The sequence below is a fragment of the Dryas octopetala genome, chromosome 1 (assembly GCF_963921425.1).
Source record: "Dryas octopetala chromosome 1, drDryOcto1.1, whole genome shotgun sequence".
NCBI lineage: Eukaryota > Viridiplantae > Streptophyta > Magnoliopsida > Rosales > Rosaceae > Dryas > Dryas octopetala.
This window is the reverse complement of record NC_141366.1, coordinates 10,134,515-10,145,905: the sequence shown is the minus strand read 5'-3', so window position 1 is coordinate 10,145,905 and position 11,391 is coordinate 10,134,515. Positions and strand designations below refer to the sequence as shown.

The 11,391-nt window shown below is 37.4% G+C and overlaps 1 protein-coding gene across 1 annotated transcript; it reads left to right on the top strand.

Annotated features, from left to right (window-relative positions):
- Positions 1–895: 895 nt before the first annotated feature.
- LOC147297628 (RNA-binding KH domain-containing protein) lies at positions 896–2,499 on the top strand. Its single transcript, XM_086228745.1, has 2 exons — positions 896–996; positions 1,638–2,499. Exon 2 carries the CDS (start codon positions 1,661–1,663, stop codon positions 2,333–2,335), a length of 675 nt encoding a protein of 224 aa, XP_086084871.1. The 5' UTR covers positions 896–996; positions 1,638–1,660; the 3' UTR covers positions 2,336–2,499.
- The last annotated feature ends 8,892 nt before the right edge of the window (positions 2,500–11,391 follow it).

Sequence of the window (11,391 nt, the reverse complement as noted above, 5' to 3'; positions counted from 1 at the left end):
GGCCAGCCACCCCTCCCTGCCGCCGACGCAACCTTACCCCTCCCCACCACCGACGCGACCCCACCCCTCCCCTTCGCCGGTCGACCCCACCCCTCCCCATCGCCGGCGCGACCCACCCACCCCGATCTCCCCTCTCTCTGCCTCCTTCCCTCACCGGACCACCATCGGTGGCCGGCGTAACCCCACCCCTCCCAGCCACCGGCACGACCCCACCCCTCCCATCGTCGGTCGACCCTACCCCTCCCCATCGCCGTTACGACCCACCCACCCCCGATCTCCCTTCTCTCTCTCTCTTCCCTCTCTCTGCCTCCCTCCCTCACCGAACCACCATGGGTGGCCAGCGCGACCCCCTATGGGTTCGCACCGGCCACCTATGGTGGTCCGGAGAAGGAGGGAGGCAGAGAGAGGGAAGAGAGAGAGAGAAGGGAGATCGGGGTGGGTGGGTCGCGCCGGCGATAGGGAGGGATGGGGTCACGCCGGCGGCGGGGAGGGATGGCCGGCCAAAATTGGAGAAATGAGTTTAGGGGCAAAATGGGCAAAAAATTGTGGGGGTGGTCAACTTAGTGGTTTTAAGTGGTCTAAATAGCCCCCCTCAAATAATAATCACTTAATTTCTTTTGACTTTCTTCAAAATGAAAAGACTGCAAAACAGGAATTTTTAGTGAATTTGGGTTATATGTTCTGTTTTTTTTTTTTTTTTTTTTTCACAAATGAGGGTAAAATTGTAAGATTAAGGAAAAGTGTGGTTAGGGAAAGAAAATTTTGGGGTACATTTAGATGCCTCCTAATATATTTAAAAGTCCAATATTAAAGCCCACGGTGGCCTGAGCCCGCTAAAGAGCCCACTTGCTTATTTAACGATAAATCTGGCCCAATCCATAACCAGAAGTGTAGGCTTATATCCATCTCACTATTTGGGAATTATAGCAAAACCCTAGCCATCCCTGTTCTTCTTTCGAGCCTCCAAGGTCAAGTTTTACTCGATCGCAGAACCAGGTACTCTCTCTTTCTATCGTAAAGATTTAATATTTCTCTTTGTTTTTTTCTTAATTTTAATCAAATGAGACCATTAGAGACCTAAGTTTTTGTGGGTGTGGTTGAAAAAGCAGTTCCTGCTTGTATATTTTGCACCACTTGGTTGAACTTTTCAGAAATTTTTGTTTTTTTTGTTTTTTTTATTGGGGTCTCCGTCAATTTTCATGCTTATTCTATTTTCGAGCTTGATAAGAAAATTTTCGGGCACCTATGTTTAAATTGGGAAAACTGAATCACTTCAATCACATATTTTTTTATACTCTTGAAATAATTTCAGAGGTGGGTTTATTGAAGCACTCTGTGAAATTCGTATAACCATTGAGTTCGTAGACCATGACGTATCTGTGTAGTTTATTGGCTCCTGAATGTTCCAATGGAGGTTTTAATTGTGAGAATAACTGCTTTAGTCTTCTTAGATAAGGCAGGGTTAATTTGTGTTATATTGACCTATGCAGGGTGTCCTATATTTTAATGTTTTATTGAAATGGAGCTCAATTAGAATAGATGTTTTTAGTTGGTAAAAGTAGTTGAATGCAGAGTGCTGCTTCTATGCTGTTATATTAATCCCGAAGTCTTGAACAACCTTTCTTTAATCTTTGAAGGGTCATAATCAGCGCAGTTAAAAATGCAGTCCAACAAAGCTCCTACTTCCATGGAAGTCGAAGCAGTTCCATCTGAAACAAATTCAGCATCTGGGTCTTTGCCACCCAAGCCAAAGTTTGAGCCTTTGAAGGCTCATGAGATGTCAGATGGTCGAATCCAATTCCGGAAAGTCTCTGTTCCCCCACATCGTTATTCGCCTCTCAAGAAAGCATGGATGGACATATACACCCCAATTTACGAGCAGATGAAGATAGACATCCGTATGAATCTGAAGGGTCGCAAAGTTGAGTTAAAGACTAGAGCTGACACACCTGACATTAGTAACCTACAGAAGTGCGCTGATTTTGTTCAGGCTTTCATGCTGGGGTTTGACGTGATAGATGCCATTGCCCTTTTGCGTATGGATGAGCTCTATGTGGAGTCTTTTGAGATCAAGGACGTTAAAACACTTCGTGGGGAGCACTTGTCTCGTGCTATAGGAAGACTTTCTGGTAAAGGTGGCAAAACAAAGTTTGCCATCGAGAATGCTACAAAGACGAGAATTGTGATTGCTGACACCAAGATTCACATATTGGGCTCTTTTGCAAATATTAAGGTTGCAAGGGATTCTCTTTGCAGCCTTATCTTAGGGTCCCCTGCTGGAAAAGTGTATTCAAAATTAAGATCAGTTACCGCCAGATTGGCAGAAAGGTTTTGATTTGGGTTTGTGGTAGAGAGTTTGTTATGCATTTCTTATAGCTAATTATAATTTTGAGTATTCTAAGGTTGAGTGTGGCTCTGCAACAAAAAGAAAGAGTTTTAGGAGATTTTGTAACTTGATAAGACATGACATCTTGTAAGAATTTCTTTTTGGTGGAAACATTCTGTTAGAATTACATTCATATTTATATATCAGTTTCATTTTCAAGTAATGATAGAATAAGCTTGTCATGATAATTTATTTATGGAGCTTTTATTTATTTGTTCTGGTGTATTTTATTTTATTTTTCTTCTAAGGAATACAATAATTTTCATGTTTTATGTTTATAACCTTTCTAAAGAATATCCAATAGGATGAAGTTTTCATCAGAGCTTTTTTGACTTGCTCACTACACTAAATGCTTCTTGGATGTCTACCACTGGCCATTGCCCATCTAGTACTTCAGACAGGGCAGGTATATGGGTCTTGATAAAAGCTTAAATAACACACGCATGTATACATACATGTATATATATATATATATATGGAAAGTGCTGTTTGCCCCAACTTGTTTTTGGGATGCAACATATAAGTGGAAAGGCCAAACATATGATCTAATTGTTAAAACTTTCCTGTTCTGCAAAAGTCTCTTATCATAAGAATCAAGCATCATCACATAAGCGCACTTGGAGATGATACCTATTAATTCAAGCATTGTAGTTAGCCTCGGCATCTGATCCATAAAGATTTTGCGTTTGTGATAGTCGTATAGGATGAGGATGATGATGAGGTATTATCGACCCCGAAAAGGTTTTCGGGCGGAGACCATGCTTATTCGAATAATGGCACATGACAAAAGCTGTTAAACATCCATTGCTAATTTTGGCGGTGTTGAAATCATAAAATTCTGCAGCCTGAAGATGTGCAGAGAGAATTGGATTGCCAGAGAGGTCGTTTGAGATGGACACTCGAAACACCACTCCATGTAGCGCACGCGCACAATTGCGGTCATACTGTAAAGCCAGAGCACACAAAACACATTCGGCCACCTTCACATTTACCCAAGAAACAGTATGCGTCATCTACGGTTACAAAAGGACAGAATAGCTCCCCAAGCTCATGTAGCACCTGATAAGACTTGGGAATCATCCCATTGGAATCCAACTGATAAGCAACAAACTCTTTGCGATTACAAGGCTTGCAAATTAAAAAGCGCTCGAATTCCACTGCAGCACCAAACTTGATGTCCTTTTGATGCTCCCATTTTTCTTCATGGGCATCAAATATGTAGATTTTCTCATCAAGGGAGACCAACACGATAGGGTTGTCAGTGGTCTCCGGATCATTTGGATCAATAAACCTGGGAATGGGGCCTTGGCAGAGGCCGATGGATTGAATATCCTCAGGATCAATATCTGTAGGATCAAAGGAATATACATTATCTAAGTTGGGAATCTGTGAATGTGATGCCGACCTGGAATTTAAATTCCATCTATGACCCCCCACCATATACAATTTGGAACCCACAATTATAGGTCGCATTAGGGAAGGCATATTTTTAATTCCAGGATCAAGGAAGTCATCATAACCATTTGGATAAAAGTCATGCACGACTTCAAACTTCGGAGCAGCATTCCCTAATATTTAGACGGATTAGTACTCGTTCCACTGACAAGGAATGGACCGTCAACATCAAGTACAAAAACCAATCTTTCTTAGACGCCATTGTCGTCTTGGAAGTTTCTCTTTCTTCAGACTCATCACCTACATCTTGAGACAAAAAAGACTGAAAATTTCTACAAATATTTAGACGCCAAGGCTGCCGACCCCACATCTTCACGCATGAAAACCAGTCCTTGTTCACCTTCGTCTTCAACATTTTTATCCTTCTTGTGTAGGTGACAACGAGTAAAAGAGGCAACTAAAATGGCAGAGATCTAATTCAATAACTAGTTAGGTTCGAGTGTATCGCAGCAGAGACAGAGTCATAGAAGAGATGGCTGCGTGACTTATTTATAGGTGTCCATTTTCCCTGAGACTTTGAAAGACCTAAGGTCTCTATGTGTGGCAAGTGTTGATTTACGATTTTGCCCTGATTGGTGCTAGCAATCACAATTTTGTTCTCATTGCTTGCTCCTCAAGTAAACATTGGATTTTTGTTTCATCCTAATAGGTGGTCTGTTTAGTTTTTTTGTTAGAAACCGAAAATTAAAACTAGGGTGATTGTATTGGAACCCCCTATTCGATACCTTTTCTAAGTTGCCGACACCCTCTTATGACGCGGATGTTGTTGATACCATGGCTATATTAATGTGTATTTGCAACTATTGAAAATAATTTGAAGAAAACAATATAATAATTTGTAAAATGTTAGTTTTGTACATCCAAACAAGACTATGAATAATTTGAAAATTATTTTCTAATTTCTATTTATATTGATAATCTCCTTTTTAAAGTTTTAGTTTATTTAGTATCATATTTTTAAATTAATTATAAATTGAAAAATAAAAAGAATAGATGAGGTTTGACTCAAAGCCCAAACCCACATTGGGCCCATAGCTCAGCCTAATACTGCTAGGGCTTCAGCCCTCCAACCCCGTCTTAGCCCTGTTGTTTCATTTGGAAGTTGTTACGGTCAGAATTAACTAGTTTAGTCCTTTTAAATAAAGCCGGTCTCAATTTGTGTTTATTAACCGGCCCAAAATAAAGGGCTTATATTGTGATAGTATGTATTTGGAAGGGTAAATTAAATACAGAATAATGCTATATTTACCACATTTCTTATACCACATTCTTATACCATCTCACGTGTCATTACTTTATTGGACATAATTTTTCTTTTTCTTTTTGGGTTTTTATTTTTATTTTTTAGTATCCAATGTATGAATGCCATGTAAGTTGCCACATAAGGTGGTATGAAATTATGGTATAAAAATGTGGTATATCTAGCAGTACTGTTCATATATAAAAGGGGTCTCCTTACGTAGGGCATTAATTTCAGTAGTGCTAGACATCCCACATTTTTATACCATAATTTCATACCACCTTATATGATAACTTACATGGCATTCATGCATTGGACACTAAAAAATAAAAACAAAAATCTAAAAAGAAAAAGAAAAACTTTGTCCAGTAAAATAATGACACGTAAGATAGTATAAAAATATGATATAAGAATGTGGTAAATATACCATTATTTCATTAATTTATAGATTGATGAAATATTAGGATTGAGACTAGTAGAAGTTAAGAAAATAACGAATGCCCATAACGATTTATGTCAAACAAAAACCTAATGAAGACTTTATGCTAGCTAGAGCCATCGTCACTGGCCATCTCCCACACCTGCACCTCAGGCAGGGCAGTTATATATATGAGTCTTGATAAAATTAATTCCTTGAAGATCGAAGAACATGAATAATTGAAGGAGAGGGAAAAATTAAAATGTCTAGGGTAAAAGGAAACATTAGATATATTTTATTGACAAACTTTATTTGTCCTACAAAGTCTCTCATCGATCATGAGAATGAAGCATACATATATATATATATATATATCATCAGAAAATTAAACATATTGAAACTCACATTAGCCTCTCAATGATGATGCGGTATGATGGTCCAAGCCATTTTATCATCTCGTTGGCATGATGGCAAAGGACGAAAGCTGAAGAACAACAAAGATGATGGAACTTAAAAAGTTTTGAAGCCTCGATCTCTGCAGAGAGGAAAATATTGCCGATAAGGTCATTCGAGATGGAAACTCGAAACACAGCTACATGCATATATTCATCGCCATAATACACAAAGCACATACGGCCACCTTCACATTTACCAAAGAAATAATGTTTTACAAAAAAATAGGTATCACTGAATATCCCTTGAAGTTCATGTAGCACCCGATACCACTTGGGGATCCCATTCGGATCCAACTGATAAGCAACAAGCTGGGGTGGGCAGACAGTAGTAGACACACCAACTAAAAAGCCCTGCTCGATTTCTGCAATAACATTGAAGCACTCATTCTCTGGCAGGATGTTGCTTGCATCCTCCCATTTCTCTTGGTAAGCGTCAAAAATGTATGAACCTGACATATAAGTGCGAATAAAGAGCTTCTGGCCCCAAGCACAATAATCCATTAAATAGCAGGAGGAATCATTGTAGCAGGGAGGATGAGGGAGATTTTTCCAGGATTGGTGAAGGGGATCAAAAACCCTAAAAAGGGGTGGCTTATCTGGCTTAGGGGGGTAATCATAATCATAATCATCATCATAATCATAGTCATAATCATCATCATAATCATCCATTTTCGGGTATGGTTTAAATCTGGCCAAAACATAGATTTTGTCCTCAAGGGTGAGCACGAAAGGAGTACTGGACGACATTCTGGGGTTTTGGTGAATCAATCTGGGATCAATCAACCTGGGAATGGGAATGGGAATGGCATCATCACAGAGGCGGATGGATGGACCCTCTGAGTGAGTGGGATCAAAGGAATAAACATCAAAGTTGAGATAATCATCAGTTATGGAACCATCACCAACACCATCACCATCATCGTCAAAATATGGTCTCTGGAATACACCCCCCACCATATACACCTTGGAATCCACAATTATAGTTTGCATTCCGGCGGGAATACTTGTTCTTAGCCGGCCCCGGCCGCAGTCATGCAACACTTCAAATTGTGGCTTATTCTGAGATCTAAACATACTTTTGCACAAGTCGTCAAGATTTAGACGGCATAGTCGGTCGTTTATCATCAAGTACAAAAAACCAATCCTTCTTTGGCGGCAGCGGTGTCTTCCAAATTTGATCATCAGGCTGTTGATCATCATCATCATCTGGAGAGAAGCAAGAACATAAATATTTACTAATATTTCCAAGACGGCATAATCGATTAGACACCAACTTCATGGCGGCGTCCATCGTCATATGCATCGTCGACCACATCGATGTCCGTTTCACTCACAGTCGACCTATTTATACCCCTAAGTGGTGCGCTTGCAAATTGCAATTTGACGATTTTGCATTCTACGTACTCCTACTTTGCATTGTCCTCAAGTAAAACACCAATCATATCCCTAATAATTCGCCGGGCCGTTTTATGATGATTAATTTCCTTTTCTTGCTCCTCAATTCTTGTAAAACAATGGAAAGAGTATTAATTTTTTTGGAAAAGTGGACTTGTTTGGCAATGCTTTTAAATAGTCAAAAGCATTTTTGCTTGTGTTTGACAAAAAAATTTAAAAACACTTGAAAGCAATTTTTGATGAAGCACCTACCTTCCTCAGAAAGCGCTTCCAAATACATTCACAAAAAACACTTAGATTTTTTTCAAAAAAAAATTATGTTTTTTTAACAAAAACACTTCTAGTGAAAGCGCAACTGAGCAAAAGCGTTTCCTATAAAAACGCGCAACATGCCCGAATTGTGTTTATCTATGTTTTCCTTGTCAAAGTGTTAATTTAACTTTGTTAAGAAATTGATAAAAAAAAAAAAAAAAGCATGGTTGTTGATTGCCTTGTCACAGTTAAGCTTTGTGGTGGTGATTTAGACTGCAATGTTTCTTATTCATCCTAGTTTTGTGGCCCAGTTCTTGTTTATTTATTTATTTTTTTTTTGTCTGAGACCCACTTCTTGTTAGAATATTAATCAGTTAATTAGAAGTAGGTCCAGTTTTAGAGGGTTATTCGAACTAAAACCATATATGAATTTAGATTTGTGCTTAAATCCAATTTTTTAGGCTAAGATCCAAAAATGGACTTGTTAAAAATTTTGACTCATATTATCTCTTAAAATTAAGATAATTAATATAAATTAATTTTAAAAATTATGAAAGATAATATATGTTAGGACATTTTTAAATTTTACATTGTTTAATTAAAACATTCAAGATTATCTAATTTTTATGTTTTATAATTTAAAATAATAAAATATAATATCCGTTTAAATTATAAAAATATCAAAAAAATACATTAACCCAAAAAATTGAAAATAATCAAACAAGTAAAAAAATATATATATAGGTACATTTCAATTAATTGTACCAATATCTAGGTTTATATATATATAGGTACATTTCAATTGTACCAATACCTGGGTTGGTATATATATTCGATTAAGTGCGCACCTGATCCGAATACTCAGTTTCAGCCTCTGATCGTTTGGTCATGTTGCTTCATTTCCCGAGTTTTAGGATAAATCCTCATCTCTTTCACTTCATCCTCTCCTAGGGTATCGAATGAGCTTGATGGAGGCGTTATGTTAAGGTTTAGCTCTGGGATAAACTATAACATAAATGTCGACAAACCATCGATCGATTGGTATAACTGAAATATACTCATAAAGAATTTTTTTCATTATTTGAATATTTTCTATTTTTTAGGCCGATGCATTTTTATTAGATTAATATAATTTAAATCCCACAATTAATTTTAGAATAATATGATAATATGCTAATATTATAATATTAAGATAATATAAAACTAGAATAATATTATGATAATACTAGGATAATATTAAGATTTAAATATTATTAATTTTAGGATAATATTAGACATTATTTAAATTAAAAACATCTGGACAATATTTTTGGATTTTAGTAAAAAATTAAAAAATATTAAGGTATTAGTTTAAGAAAGGAGAAAAAATTGAACCGACTTGTAAATGGCTCAATATTAATTGACTTGGGCATTGTGAGTCCTAGCTCTAGACCATTTTCTTGTTGCTTTTATTTTGTTGTTTTGGGCTTTTGTCTCTACATTTGTATTTAGTGCCCAAAAAAAGAATTGCTTAAAAAGTACTAGAGTTGATGAAGAACCAAATGAACTCGAGTAGATCATTTATAAAAGGTCATTTTTTTGTTGTTAATTTAATATAAATTAATGTAAGATAACCATGAGATTTCAAACAAGTAGACGATTAGCTAGATATATACTAGTAGGCAAAAGTAGAGAAGAATCCGTATGAGATCACTACTTCCTCAGAAACACCATCACAATTGGAGTGATGGAAAACCAAACGATCACTGGTTTAATTACTCAAATAAGGGAATCGAGCAAGATTAAATTATTTACTAGAAGGGCTTTGGATTGCAAACCCAAATCATTTCAGTTATTAGTGTACTCGAAACCCTTTCTAGTATCATTCCAAAGACTTTTAAAATGTTGTTGGGAGAGGTTTAATTTAGATATATGCTAACCAAATCTTTTTTAATAGATCAATTCTAAGGGTCTGTATGGCATTGCTTCAAGAAGCATAAGAAATAAAAACCTTGATTGGATGATAAATTTATTCTAAAGTCAATTAATCAATCGTATGTATTAAGATTGCAAGGATTCTCGTTGTAGCCTAAGCTTAAAGTGCATGATATTCAAAATGAATCCAATAGAATATACAATATCTATATACGTACGTATCTGGGATGCAGCATGCATATATATGGGAAGAAGAAACATATATAAAATTTTATTCATGCTCAACACGTGTATACTAGTATCCAAATATTCCAGTTAGATTTCCGTTTGTGACACTCGCATTAGCACCAATTAATGAGGATGCGGTACAACCATTCCACACAAATTTTGTTCCTTAATATCATGTTTGTTCAGATGATGGCACATGACGAAATTCAGTATTCATATTTACCCGGCCAAGAAACAAGTATAATGATCTATATCTAAAAAAGGACAGAATATTCCCTGAAGCTAATGTAGCACCCGATACAGCTTGGGGACCCCATTCGGATCCAACCGATAAGCAACAAGGTCTCTGCTCCATCTAGGCATGCAGACTAAAAGCCTTGCTCAAATTCTGCAACAACGCCACACACCTCCTCCTTTGTATCCGGGTCCCATTTCTCTTGGTGAGCGTCAAACATGTAGGAACCCGACCCATGAGTCCTAATTCGGAGCTTGTGGCCCCAAGCACAGTAATCATCCACTCGGGAAAACAACACCATCGAAGCAGGGAGGATGAGGGAGTTGTTTCCAGGATTGGTCAATGGGATCAAAAACCCTAAAAAGGGGTAGCTCATCATCACGTGCCTCATCATAATCATAATCATAGTTTTTTTCCACCAAGTATGGTTTTGGGGCCAAAACATAAATTTTATCATCAAGGGTTTAGTCTTCGAGCAGGGTCGGGTCGGAGATCAATCAACCTGGGAATGTTGGGATCCTTGCAAAGACGAATGCATGGACCCTCTTCCTCTGGGCCATCATCATCAGTAGGATCGAATGAATATACATCCAAGTTAGGAAAACTTGAAAAACTACCCTCCCTCGAATCTTCAGTATAACCCCCCACCATATACAATTTGGAACCCACAATTATATGTTGCATTTCCAGAGGAATAATATTTCTACTTTTACTTGGACCTTCGTCCTCGTAGTCGTATCCATCTGGATAAAAATCTTGCACAGCTTCAAACTGAGGCTTATTCGGAGACTTCCTACTTTTGCAGAATTCATCAATGTTTAGACGGCATATATAGTTGCTTGTTGGTCATCAAGTACAAAAACCACTCCTTCTTCGGCGTCTTTGAAATTTCTGGTTCCTCAGACTGATGATCATCATGATCATCTGGAGAGAAACAAGAACAAAAATATTTACCAATACTTAGACGGCACAGCGAATTCACGTATGAGAACCAGTCCATCCACCGATGTATCATACTCCCCATCTCTGTCTCTCGCGCGAGGTCAAAGGGAAGAGATAGGGTTGCACTGCACTTGCAGGGTTTGGGTTTGTGTAAATTGTGTTTGACTGTTTGTGTTTCCATTTAGATTAATTAGAAATTGGATTCGTATATTCGTTTTAGATTTTTTATTTTCTACAAAAGAAATTAACAAATGGGACAAGTCATAAACCTTATTGGTTATGACTTATGAGTAGATGCTCATTCTAGGAGCCAAAAACAAAACAGAGATGCAAACTAAAATTAAAACACTTAAGATCAAAAATCATACGGAGTCTTGAAAATGTAAATTAATGGTTTACTACTCTTCATATAACTAAATTGCAGCACTGGTTTGTGGGTCATCAATGGATTAAATGGAAGGGTATAACAAA